Source organism: Tursiops truncatus, chromosome 19 (assembly GCF_011762595.2).
Source record: "Tursiops truncatus isolate mTurTru1 chromosome 19, mTurTru1.mat.Y, whole genome shotgun sequence".
NCBI lineage: Eukaryota > Metazoa > Chordata > Mammalia > Artiodactyla > Delphinidae > Tursiops > Tursiops truncatus.
The window spans coordinates 4,083,176-4,097,138 of record NC_047052.1 but is presented as its reverse complement, the minus strand read 5'-3'; the positions used below and the strand labels follow the sequence as shown (position 1 = coordinate 4,097,138).

General features: G+C 50.2%; 1 protein-coding gene across 3 annotated transcripts in view; it reads left to right on the top strand.

The window, feature by feature from the left end:
- Positions 1-13,963, top strand: part of CRISPLD2 (cysteine rich secretory protein LCCL domain containing 2) — a 96,305-nt gene that overhangs the window by 46,838 nt on the left and 35,504 nt on the right. For 2 of the 3 annotated variants that reach the window (XR_004523387.2, XM_033845286.2), the window contains exons 13-14: positions 203-278; positions 6,671-6,804. Coding sequence is in view for 2 of the 3 variants with exons in the window: in XM_033845286.2 (XP_033701177.1) it covers positions 203-278; positions 6,671-6,804 (210 nt within the window). In the remaining variant the exon portion in view is untranslated. Of the gene's footprint in view, positions 1-202; positions 279-1,537; positions 3,812-6,670; positions 6,805-13,963 lie in introns of those variants that run through there. The other variant, XM_073796401.1, reaches the window with a different exon arrangement.

Below are 13,963 nucleotides of genomic sequence, written 5' to 3'. Positions count from 1 at the left end.
ATGCACTTTTAAGGAAGAATATCTTTATCACTGCTAGGGTAGGAGAGGCATATCTTTTTCTTAAAGAGTAAACCATGTGGTAGTTGCCTTTCACCCAAGTGCTTAAATCTTGATGTTCAAATAAAGAGGGCCAGCTGCTTTTCTCAAGAAATTTTGTTTTCTGCTGATTCTAACCATCACCTAAATGCTGCTTGTTTTCCAGAGTACATTGTCCGGCGCACTGCAAAGATGAGCCATCCTACTGGGCTCCCGTGCTTGGAACCAACATCTATGCAGACGTGAGTATTTTGGCCTTTTCAACTGCCACCCCACAGAAACCACATTCCAAGGTCTGGACACCAGAAACTTGAGATCCCATTCCTGTGCCTCTAGCTAATTTTAGATCACTCATTTTTGCTACCATTGCCCTAGCTTCTCCATTTACAGAAATATTTGAACTTCCACCAATGTGTGCTCATGAATACGGACACAGGTGTACCTCCTCTTACACAGAGGGCTTCAGAGTTTGGTGAACTGAATTCTGCTTCTCTACTGACGTGCTTTTTTCATATGAAGGCTCCCATGCATCACACACTTCATTCCCCCAGATATCTAATCACCCTTCTGGCTCTCCTGCTGCATTTATAAGCTGTTCATCCACTGTACTCACTGCATTTCTTTGTGGCTGTGTACACACGGAGCTAAAAGCACATGGAAGAAAATACAAGCTACCTCCAATTTACTACTTGTTAATAACCACTCTTATTATATTGGAGTCTGTTCTTCCATTTTTCCCTCCTAACTGTAGCAAGGAAGCTTTAGCCTGATTTTTCTTTTCCTTTTTTAAAAATTTTATTGAAGTATAGTTGATTTACAGTGTTATGTGAATTTCTCCCGTATAGCAGAGTGACTCAGTTACGCATATATAGTTTCCTATTCTTTTCCATTATGGTTTCTCACAGGATATTGAATATAGTTCCCTGTGCTACACCGTGGGACCTGGTTGTCGATCCGTCCCATATATAATAATTTAGTTTGCCTAGGCTGATTTTTCTGAAGTGAGGCCTTCAAAAAGTAGTCTGCTCCCTCCGGTGGTCCAGGCTTTAGGGACATGGTGATCCAGAAGATGTGACTGTGGTCACAGTTCTGCTCAACAGACTATTTGATCTTCTTGCCAAGTTGTTTATCTCTCCGTAGAATGAGCCAGAGCTGGGATTTTCTAGTGCAGGAAATCTTCTAGGTTTAAAAGTCCATGATGAGATCAGCATCGCTCATCCCCAGCTGACATTTTTACTCAGCCTTCATTTTTACCGTTCTCCCTCACCCACGACCATCCCCTTCGCCCCCATCTGCCTTCATTTATGCTGGAGTCCTGTAAATGGGAGGTCATTGAGTTCTGCCAAGTCAAAGCAACCTTCGTGGCTACCTGCCCCCCACCCCCATCTTTTTTTCTTTCCCGATTAAATGAGTCTTTTTTTTCTCCTTGAAAGCTGCTAATTCAAAATTGAGTTCTAAAAGTTTAATGAAGGAGTAAAATAATGTATATCCGTTGTTATAGTAAATGTTTGAACCCAAATCTGCTACTGAAAGACAGCGTCTTCGATTTTCAAGTGCTTGAAGTGTAAAGGGATGAGCAAAACGATTCCAGCCAAATACAAAGAAACACATAGATAAAGCAGGAGTGGCAATATTGCTGTCGGAGGAAGTGGAATTGAAAGTTAAACATACTGAATGGGACAAGACAGTTCGTTATGCAGTGGCACGAAAGGTACAATTCATGAAGATATGAAAATCAAATCTGTATGCTCCAAACAGTGCAGCAGCTAAACGTATAAAGAAAAAAAGAAGAAAAAGAAAAAATATTTAGAAATACAAGAACTTGATGAAAATTTAGTAATATTACAAGGCTACTTTTTACTGTATTTTAGGCTCTTAAAAAACACCATCTCTAGGTATTGTTATCCCCATCTTACAGACAAGGAAAGTGAGGCTCAGAATAACCTGCCCCAAATCACACAGCTAGTACATGGCAAAGGCGAGATGCAAATGAGGGTGTATCTTGCCTTAGGGTCTGTTCTTTCCCTACCCTGTTCTGCCTTGTTTGAACGCACCCACACTCACAAATGCACAGGTGTGAACAGGCCTGTTGGTGAAATCCTGTATACAGTTGGTGAAATCCTGTATACAGTTGTCTCTTCTTCACTAGGGTTTTGAGCTTTTGGAAGCGCTGTGCTCATGACAGGGCTTGGCACCCAATAATTGTTCTATTCATGTTTGTTGAAACAATAAATCAGCAAAAATACTCCAGTAGTCAGTGCTTAAACAGCTCTTCCGAGAATAAAAGAAGGAAGCAAGAAAGGGAGAAAGAGAAAGCTATGTCCATATCAGAGGTTCTTTTCTGGCCTTGGTTTCTAGGTCACTCTGTATTCTGGGAAATGATGATGCCTTTTGGAAAATGTCTGTTGCGCGGAGAGATTTATTTTGGGAGCGTTGTCTCCAGACCTTCGAAGGGCCTAACAGTGCCTGCAGTCCCTGCCTGCTCCCCCGGACTGCATTGGCTGGCAGAGCCCGTGCTTTGTGGTGAGCTGCAGGCGGGAGAAGCAGCAGGGTATAGCCTACGAATGAAGTCTGGGTCGGAAGATGCAGACTGAAACCCCAGCTGTGACACTTACCAGTCGTGGGATGGTGGACCAGCCTTCTTCCCTGCTCTGAACCTGAGTTTTCTTATCTGTCCTATCTCCCTCGGTGGCTGGATAAATTCTCACACTCGTGCATACATCAGAATCCCCCAGAGGGCTGTTCGAACGGTTCCGGGTCCCACCCCACGTGTTTCCGGCTCACGGGGTCTGAGGCAGAGCCGGAGCATCTGCATTTCCAACGAGTTCCAGGTGACACGGATGTTGCTGGTCTGGGACTACACGTTGAGGACCACTGGGTTAGAGAGGACAGTCCCTTGAGAATTTTCGATAATGGTAATGGTGAGAGTGATGATCATGGTGATATTTGTCTTATTAACGAACATCTATCGAGCACTTACTGTGTGCAAGCCTGCATTTAACCCTTGGTCTTACTTAATCGTCTCGATAGGCCCTCTTAGGTTCTTACTGACCCCTGTAGAGTAGTAACGCGGCTTGCTGGTCTGGGTAGCAGTCGCAGCTCTGCTGTTTGCTAGCGCAGTGATTGGGGCAAGTCATTTAACCCCTGTTAAGAGGGAATAATGATAATAATAATAATAATAATAATAAATACCTACCTCGCAGGTTATTGGGAGATTACCATATCAATCATGTGAAACACCTAGAACTGGGCCCACCCTGGTAAATGCTCAAAAGGGTTACCAATATGATCCTCACTTTATTAATTAATTAATTTTATTTTTGGCTGCGTTGGGTCTTCGTTGCTGCACGCGGGCTTTTTCTCTAGTTGTGGCGAGCGGGGGCTACTCTTCGTTGCGGCGCGCGGGCTTCTCACTGCAGTGGCTTCCCTTATGGCGGAGCACGGGCTCTAGGCGCGCGGGCTTAGTTGCTCCGCGGCATGTGGGATCTTCCCGGACCAGGGCTCGAACCCATGTCCCCTGCACTGGCAGGCGGATTCTTAACCACTGCGCCACCAGGGAAGCCCCTGATCCTCACTTTATACTAAGAAAATAGAGGCTCCGGGGGTTAAAATAGGTCATCCAAGACCACACAGCCAACAAGTGGTGGGGACAGTGTTGCTGAGACCAGATCTTTGTTGATAGTGGTTGTTAATAAATATTCAGATATTGGTGTTGCCTTGGGTCCTGAGGAGAGAAAGCAGATAACTTGTACCTCTGGGGAAGAAGCAGGGAGAGGAGAGGGGTGGGAAGAGGTAGGGGGCAAGGGGAGGAAAGGGTTTGTCCAGCATCAGCGGTGGAAGATGCGTGCAGTGATCGCTGGGCCCGTGCAGGAAGGTTCAGGCTGTGCGTGTGTGGTTTCCATTCCCACGGCTGGATGTTATCGTGGGAAACTTCTGTGCCTCTGGTGCCCAGAAATCCTCCGGGGACGGGGCAAAGGACTGTCACAGAGGCCGCAACACCAAAGCGCCCACCTCCTGGCAGCTACCATCAGAGGATGTGCCTCCCCAGGCAGGCCCTGGGGCTGGTAACTCAGAGGGTGAGCAATACTGAGGGAGACAGAAAAAAATCCCAGCTCTGCCTGCCGGTGAGAAGCCCCACCCACGCTCGCTTCCACAGCTCAGCCCCGCTCACAGCGAACTTCGAAGGATTCTACAGTGATCATTTCATTTCCAAGGTCTCCCTGCCTCTCTTTTAGATGGCAGCAGATCTATTGCTTCTTAATCTTCTGGGGGCACACACCCTTCTGAGAACTGAAAAGCTGTGGATCCTTCCTCCAGGGGGATAAAAAGGCTTCCTTGTGCCGACGGGGTTGACCAACCATCCCAGTTTGCCTGAGATGCGGGGTTTCCTGGGCTCAGGGCTAAAACCTCGAAAGTTCTTGCTGACCCTGTAGGTCCACAGGTTGTGCCCGTAGCCGCAGGGCCGCACAGGCTGCCCCACCCCCACCCCAGAGCCCACTTCAGGCTGAGGAACCCTGCCCTCATCCATTTAATTTATTTACTGAAGACAAGACATGTTTGTGCGGGGTTAGAAAAACTGGCCTTCAGTTACTCAAGTCGATTAGTGGTGGAAACCGAGAAATCCAGTTCTCCCGTCTTTAGCGTGAGGGTGCCTTTCAACTCTGAGCCTCTCCACCTTTTTACAGCAGTATTAACTTCCCAGGGAGCAGGCAGGGCGGGGCCTTCTGCCGTGAGCATTTTTTCCTTCTTCTGCAAAACCAGTAACTTGTCTGGAATGACCTGGATTTGGAAGGGACGTGGCAGGAGCTGACAGTCTGAAAGGCTGTTGGGTCTTTCTCATGCTGCTTCTCTCTGCCTCTGACCCTCCCACCTCCCTCTTGTAAGGACCCCTGAGATTCCACTGGGCCCACCCAGGCAATCCAGGATCCTCTCCCATTGCATGTGAAGTCCTTGTGCCATGTCAGGTCACACATCCACAGGTTCCAGGGACGAGGATGGGCATTTTGGGGGCCTTTATTCTGCCGACCATAGAAGCACAGACTTTGCCGTCCACCAGACCTCATTTGGAATCACTCCCAAACCCTGAACTGTCTGCAGGGCGTTGGCAACGTCATCTAATCTCGCTGACCCTGTGCTTTCTGGCCTGTAAAGTGGGAATGACAGTAGTCACCCATGTCATTGGAAGATTAAATGAGATGACAAACAAAAGGCAGCCCAGGCTGGTATTTAATAAGCTCAGAGTCGGCGATAGCTCCACTTACCATGAAGGAGGCTGTTCACCCCACAGATGGACTAGCTCCGCTCATGTCTGCAGCCCCGGCTGCACTTGACAATCACCCAGCAAGTGTTTAAAATACTCAGTCAAAAAAAATAAATAAATAAAAATAAAATAAAATACTCAGTCTTGGGCTTCACCCCAGAGCAATTGAATCTGGGGGTGGGAGGGATGGGAAGGGCGGGGACTTGGGCATCGTCTTCACATAAAGATGCTGCAGGTGGCTCTGAGCTGCAGTGAGGGTGGGGAGTCACTGCCAGGGCCAGTGTTAGCTTCCAGCACAGGCCAGGTGCAATGACCGCGGAAGAGGCAGGAGGGTGCTACCTACCTGGTTCTTAACCTTGAGTGTGTGTCAGGATCACCTGGCCCTCACCTGAGGAGGTTCTGAGTCAGTAGGTCAGGGGGAGGCCCAGGAGGCTGCATCTTTAGCGGGCACCAGCCAGCGCACCCCTGAATGAATTTCCCCAACTTTGGGAAATGTTGATTAGTTACTCTCAGACAGTCCAATCTGAGGGCCATTTTTCTATTGGATAAGTTAAGCCCCTAATGAAAGTTTAACTCGACAATTTTGTTACCCAGGAATTAGATGATTTGATGACTTTAGAAAACAACACATCCTACCCTTGCTTGAAACCCAGTGGCTCATTTGGCACCTGGAATGAACCCAGACCCCACCCTGTGGCCCTCACACACCCACGTGACTGGCCCCTTCTCACCTCTCCCCCTCTGCTGCCACATTCTGCTGGACTCACTGTATTCCAGCCACCCTGTCCCTCCTTCTGTGCTTTGGACATGACAGGTTCATTCCCACCCCAGGGCCTTTGCACGAGCTGCTCCCTCTGCCTGGGACGCTCTGGCCAGAGATACTCCCATGGCTGTGGCTGGTTCCCGTGTTGTCACTCTGATCTGAGCTCAATTGTCACGTCAAGAGCAGTCTTCCCTTGTTAGCCGTTCTAAAGGAGCTCCCTCCACCAGTCATTTTATCTCGTGATCCGGTTTTGTTTTCTTCATAGCCTGAGTCCCTTGTTTGTCCGTCTCCCTTGACTCCATGAAGGCACAGTCTTTATTTTGTTCCCTGCTGAATCCTCCTATATCCAGTACAGTGCCCGGCACGTAGTAGGTGCTCAGAAAATATTTGTTGATAAAATGAACAAATGAATGAGTGGACGGATGAGGCCAGGTCTCCCTGGAGAGACCACTGAGGAATTAAGGTAGCCGTGGTTACTTCCTAGGCCGCGGTTACTTCCTAGGGGTTCCTTGGCCACCAGCCAGGAGGCCAAGTAACGGTTGACCCCAGCAGGGCTTCTTCACCCGAGCACCTGCCCTTGACACTGATCACAGCTCTTCCTGGGCTTTCAGACTTCAAGCATCTGTAAGACCGCCGTGCACGCAGGAGTCATCAGAAACAAGAGCGGGGGTTACGTGGACGTGATGCCCGTGGATAAAAAGAAGATCTACGTGGGCTCTCTCAGGAACGGAGTTCAGTCTGAAAGGTAGGGCGGCTGCGTCCTCGGACTCTCGACACCCAAGGCCAGTGAGGGGCGTTGGAGGAGGGCCAAAGACAGTGCCCTTTAAAATATCAGAACGCCCAGGACAAGCCTGTCCTTCTCTTTTCTCTTCCTTTTTCTTTTTTCACAATAAGAACTTTTCTCTGTGACCAGCACATGTTTTGTAGACGATTTAGAGGCGTCAGATAAGCCCAAAGGAAAACAACCATCTGTTACCTGTCACCTGGGAGAGTTGCTGAGATTTTTGGTGTGTGTCCCAAAGAGGGTCCTTTTTCTATATGTGTGTGTGCGTCCCCCTGCCCACGTCCCCAACAAAACAGTGGGATCAAATTGTAGTCACACAATGGTTATGTATAGCTGCATCAGAATGTAGTTGCATCTCGTTACATAAATAAGAGCCGAGTCTGCAGTGCGGCAGACCTAGGCCCTGCTTCTTACCAGCTTTGTGACCTTGAGCAGGGCGCCGGAGCCTCCGTTTCCTCGCCTGTGACATGGGTATAACCATAGTCTCCACTTTAGGGGGCTGTTGGGAGGCTTGGTGGAAATGTTGCCTAGCTCTGCTTTTTTTTTTTAATTAATTAATTTATTTATTTATTTATTTATTCATGGCTGCGTTGGGTGTTCGCTGCTGCACGGGCTTTCTCTAGTTGCGGTGAGCGAGGGTTACTCTTCCTTGCGGCGCACGGGCTTCTCACTGCGGTGGCTTCTCTTGTTGCGGAGCACGGGCTCTAGGCGCGCGGGCTTCAGTAGTTGTGGCACGCGGGCTTAGTAGTTGTGGCACGCGGGCTCTAGAGCGCAGGCTCATTAGTTGTGGCGCACGGGCTTAGTTGCTCCGCGGCATGTGGGATCTTCCCGGACCAGGGCCCGAACCCGTGTCCCCTGCATCAGCAGGCGGATTCTTAACCACTGCACCACCAGGGAAGTAGCCCGCCTAGCTCTTCTTGCCAGGACACCAGTCACGTTGGATTGGGGCCCACGCTAATGACCGCATTTTAATTTAATCACCTCTTTGAAGTCCCTGTCTCCCAAGTACAGTCATATTCTGAGGGTACCGGAGACTAGGACTTCAACAGATAAACTTGGGGGCACGATTCAGCCCATAGCAGAGGGGAATGCTGAGGATTTTATGTTTGAGGGAGCGCTTTAGAAAAGGAATGTAAAGTCAAGAATACAAACTATGTCGGGTCCCTTGAAGCCTGGGCTTTCACGGCTCCAGGGAACTTCTGGGCTGTCCCCACCCTCCCAGCCCCCTGGGGCGCTTTGGGCCCCAGGATGGTGCTTCCCACGTATGGGAAGACCCTGCAGAATCAAGTGACGCAGAATCCCAGGGTTCTGAGCTAGAGTTAAGAGCTTCTGCATTTTCTCCTGCAAAGTTTGCAACCTCTGTTTGGGAAAAGCGTAATGAAGGGAAATTCCATTGATTTAATGGGAGGGAAATGAAGCAGCTGATTAGGTGGAATTTCCTGGCCAGGCTGGAAAGAAATGCCAGGACCCCAATCTCTTGAGCTCTTTGTGCCCCTTTAGGAGAAACCGTCTTGGTGAGAAGCTGGTAGGCTGGGCTTTGTTTTCTCTCCCCACCTTAGAGAGAAAAGACCCCAGCAGCCGCCACCCCCATCCCAGGGCTGAGACACAGGTGGGTGTCTGGGGAGGGTTAGGGACTGAGAGGGGCTCCCCCAAAGTATCTTCTTCCCCACTGTTAACTCCCCCGCCACCTGTAGTTCTCTCTGCCCAAAGGACCCGCCCAAATTGCGCCGTCATTATAAGTACAGTGGCCCTTTGGTATCCGCGGGGCCTTGGTTCCAGGATCCCCCAAAGATACCCCAATCTGCGGATGCTCAGGTCCTTACCTACAGTGTCAGGGTACAGGAGGCCGTCTACATCCACGGACTCCTCAGCCGCGGATGGTTGAATCGTGGGTGCACGGATGCAGAGCCCGCGGATGCGGAAGGCCGGCGGTATCTTCTTCCAGGCAGCCTTTTCCAGGCCCCGGGGTGGTTGATGCCCCAACAATATTCAGAAGAGTTTTAGCGAGTGGAGATTCTGCTTCCCTTCCTTCTCGAACCCTTTCCCCTGAGTAGGTCCTGCGTGCTGAAATCTGTGGTGATGTCTGGGTGAGTTTCCCAAGCTTTAGAGGGGAAAATGATAGCTCCTGCCCCCTGGGGTGGTGGTAAAACAGTGGGTCTCCAAGTGGCTCCCATGCCAGCAGCATCGAGATCAACGGGGGCTTTGCTAGAAAAGCACGTTCTCCGGCCCACCTCGGACACACCCTCGGGGAACGGGCTGGGCAGGCTGCGTGGACCTGCCCTCTGGGGGTCCTGATGCCCACTGGAGGGTGAGAGCCGCTACTGTGAGGGTGACGCCAGGGTGACCACGTCCCTGGCACACAGTCGGCACCGCCCATGATTCTGATAGTTTGTGATGCAGAGTCATTGATTTCCTACGTATTCAGGGTGGCCTGGACCGGTGCTGGGATCCGTGGGCACCAGCATGATAGAGTCCGCCCTGCACGTACAGAGGGAAGAGGCCAGGCCAGGAGGGCACGCAGGGTCTGATGGCGTTTGCGACCCCGCCGCACTGCTCACCAGCTGGGTGTCCTTGGGCAGGCAGTCTCCCCACGCCTCGGTTCCCCCTCTGTCAGTGGCTACTGTGTGGATTAAATGAGACAGTGTGGGCAAAGCACTCACCCAGTGGCTCTGAGTAAGTGTCTGATGGATCCGCTGGCCTCGTTGCTATGACATAACCTCTAAGGCCTGTTGCAAACCTCAAGACGCTATGGTTCTTGTCATGTAGGGGCAGGTAACTCGGTTGTAGGAAATAGCCCGCATGGATTATCTTCTGGACAAGGACAAAAGCATCCTACAGGAATTGTTTTTTCGCCCTGGCATCCATCCTTTCCACCTGCACTCACCCATCAGGTGGCATATGCGTGGTGAGCCCTTACGATGTCCCAGGCACTGGGACCTCTGCCCTGGTGGGGCTTATCATCTAGTTGCGGCACAGACCATGCAGAAATAACAACATCATCTGTAGCAGGGCACAGGCATCATGGCTGTGGAGGGAGGTACCAGGGAGCCGAGTACACCAAGCGGGGCCCCACCTTACTATCTGGAGATGCCTCCCTGGTGACGTGGCTCCTTCAGAGATATCTGGAAGCCCCAGGCAGGGCCATGCCCCATCCTCCCCTTGTTTAGATGGGACCTCGGTGGCCCTCTGCGTAGAGACGAGGGCTGAGAAATTTCCCCAGAGCCTGTTCCCATTAGGAGCTCTGGGAACCCAGCCTGGGACCGGAGGGTGGCTCTGTCCCCAGTGTCTGCTGGGACCGTGGAGTGGTCACAGCAGTCCCAAGGGAGATGTGGACACTGGACATATAGCAACCCGTTCACAGCAAGCTGCATTCTAAATTTAGGGAATCCTTCAATCCATCAAACAAACAAAACCTCCTCTACAGAATTCTCAGGACACGGGCCAAAAGTTGTTTCTGCTTCAGAGTGGCTTTGGTTTAGCAATTGTCTGTTTTTAGAAGAGGATTTCCTGAAAGTTTTGAAAGATGACCATGCAGAACTGGGATAATGTAAGAGGACGGGCACTTTCTCTCTCCCGCACGTGCCCATGAAGGAAGGGAAGGAAGAGGGGTGTGGAGGAGCTTCAGATGTTGGGACCAGGGTTTGTCCAGATGTTCTCGGAAAGAAGCTGGACATCTGGATGGATATCAGTTCAGGATTTTTTCTGAGACCAGGACCACTTTTTTTTTTTTTTTTTTCGGTACGCGGGGCTCTCACTGCTGTGGCCTCTCCCATTGCGGAGCACAGGCTCCGGACGCTCAGGCTCAGCGGCCATGGCTTACGGGCCCAGCCGCTCCGCGGCATGTGGGATCCTCCCAGGCCGGGGCACGAACCCGTGTCCCCTGCATCGGCAGGCGGACTCTGAACCACTGCGCCACCAGGGAAGCCCCCAGGACCATTTTTTAAGACAGATTTTACAATGAGATTGGGAAATATACCACACAATGACAGATAACATCCTTGGTTACTTGGTTTCAACAGATATAACCTCTTTATAGAGGTTGATGGTATGTATGTGGATGGACCTTTATCCAAATAGTAGACTCACTGAACTAGCATTTATGGGGCAGCTCCTGTGTGCTGGACACTGTCCTCGGGGCTGGAGCCATGGCAGGGACGGAAGAGACAAAAATCTTCATCCTCAGGGGCCTCTGTTTACTGCGGCATGTCCCAGACGCATACCGCGAGCCACATATGGGATTTTGAAGTTTCTAGTAATCACAGTAAAAAGAAACAGATGGGAGAATTTAGAGTATATTTCATTTAATCCAGTGTATCAAAAATATTATCTTCAATACGTATGAATAGAAGTATTGATGAGAAACTTGCACTCTCCTTTATTCATAAGAGCTGGGAGACATACCGGGTATTTTGCATACAGAGCACGTCTCAGTTTGGGCGAGCTGCATTTCAAGCACTCAGTAGCCACTGTGAGCTCTGGGAGTCTCAAGCGTTGGACGTCTGAAAATCTCTCGACATGTCCAGAAACTCTGGGAAGCAGAAACCATTGAGCCGTTATTTCCAGATCGAATGAGCTTAGCACTCTCCCCCAGGCCAGCTGGACCAAGGCTGAACTGGTTTCCTCTGCCGTCTCCCTCCCTGCCTGTTCCCGCTTCCCAGCGCTCTTAAGATCTGTACACACATTAGCTCATCTCGTCCTCCCAACAGCCCCATGAGGCAGGGACGACAGTTTATCAGTAAGGAAAGGGAGGCACAGAGAGGTAAAGCAACTTGCCCAAGGTCACTCAGCCAGCAAGCAGCAGGGCCAGGACTTGAACCCAGGACGCCTGCTCCAGCACCCATGCTTATAACCAGCACACGTGACTCCTCACTGCAGACAAGTCATTGACCTTGGGGCACAGGCCCTTCCCAGAAGGGGTTGGGGTGAGCCTTACAGTCCTAAGATATACTTGTTTGTAACCCTAAAAATATTTATTAGAAAGGAAATACATACTTATTATTTAAATAATATGTCTAGGGATTAGAAAAAAAGAGTTCCCGCAGGCACCCCATTAACCTCTGTTAACTGCTTACTTACAGCTCTTCCAGGCCTTTTTTCCCCCCGGGCAACACACGTAAAAATGAAAATGGAGATTGTGTATACACCCTGCTCTGAAATTTTTTTCCCAAAAAAATATTTCATAGTTCATGAAATAAGATGAAGAGGTTTGCTGATTCGTTGGGGATTGGGCTTTTGTGTGGATAACTTGTTCATCGCCGTGCATGTACCCACCATTCTCCTGATGGGAGAATGAGGCTTAAACCTAGCAGGGTGACGGTATCCACGGCCCATGGCTTTGAGTGCCTGCTAACTGCGAAGCGCTGACTCAGATGCTTTCCCTGGATAAGCTCATTCACTTCCTACAGGGTCCCTGAGGAGGGGGTACTTTTATGGACCCTGTTTACCTATGTGGGAACTGAGACTCAGAGAAATAGATCGACCACCCCAAGGTCCGACAGATAAGATCTGAAACTGTGTCTGACTCTTGAATTTTCCTGGAAGATCAGTAGAGGGTGCGACTGTGGGAGAGTAGGGTTAGAATCTTCAAAAGAAAAATTGTATATATATGTATAACACACACACGTATATAAATACAAAGACGTACGTGTATACATATAAGTGATATTAATAATAAACAAGATATTGCACATTTAAAAGCCAGAAGAGCAATACTCCGCCATCCTTTTATCGCTGGGTTCCGTGACTCCATGGGGTCAGCGGCCAACTGGTGGACAACCCCTCCGTCCCTCCCAGGACAGATGGCTGGCTGTCCTCTCTCTTTAATCCAGTCTGTGTTGTGCGCTGCCGCACGCCGATCAATTCCTGCCTGAGTAATTTTCACCGGCAGGAGTGAGCCTCCAGGACGCAGCCTTATGCTTGCGGCTCCTGCAGGACCTGCGACCTCCCGCCTGCGAGGGGCTCCCAGCCTCTGAGTCCCCCCACTGCCATGCGGGCTTGGCCAGTGTGGTCCTCAGGGATGGCGTGGCCACAGCCCACCCATTTAGGATAAGGGTTAGGAAAGGGTCCCAGAGCATCGACAGACCTGCATCCACCTCCCAGCTGTACCTGGAACTGGTGTTGGAATTGGGGGCAAATCACATCCCCTCTCAGAGCCTTGGTTCCCTCTCTGTAAGTGGGAGGAACCCTAGAGATCTCGTGCGGGGCTGTGAGGCACGGACGGGGTAAGATTACTTAAAGGATGGAGGCAGCGTCTGGGGTATGGTGGTGTGTGTGCTGGGTACAGCCGCTGGCACAAAGAGCTGAACACTGGAGCCGAGGGCAGGGTGAGTGGCCGTCAGGAGCCTGGAATCACTCACCGGAGCTGGGCTGGTGACACCGCCCGAGGCTGCAGACACTCGACCTTTCCCAGAGCACCCATCCCAGCTCATCCAATAGGTCAGCGACCCTTGGGCACTAAGTCAGCCCAAGGGGATGCCCCAGAAGCTTCTCAGTCCAGCTGAGGTTCTCTCCCAGTTCTGCGAGGGGATTTTTGTGCTGGTTTTCCCTCCCTTCCATCCATCCCGCCCTTCCTTCCTCCATTCCTCTCTCCCGCCCTCTCTCTTCCTTTCTCTCTCTTTCTTTCTTTTCCTTTCTCTCCTTCTCCCTTCCTTCCTTCCTTTTTTCCCCCCTACTTTTCATAATAAGATTAGAGAAACTTCAAGAAATAGCGAAAATAATATTAAGAAATTACTATCATGGGACTTCCCTGGCGGTCCAGTGGTTAAGACTCTGCGCTTCCACTGCAGGGGGCATGGGTTCGATCCCCAGTTGGAGAACTAAGATCCCGCGTGCCGCGCAGTGTGGCCAAAACATTTTTTTAAATTTAAAAAAAAAGAGAGGAAAGAAATTACTATCATGGAAAACCCCATAGCCAGAAACACCCACTGTAAACATTCTGGTATGTTCCCTTCCAGATTTTTCCTGTTTACACACTAACAGCTTATTTCTTATGTGTTTGTTTTGTTTTTGTTTCTACAAAAAAAAGGGATCAGACTCTCTGCATCGTTCAGTTCATTTTATTTTTCAATCGGCAACAGGTTGTGAGTGTCTTTACGACATTTCCAATGCCTGACGTAGCCAC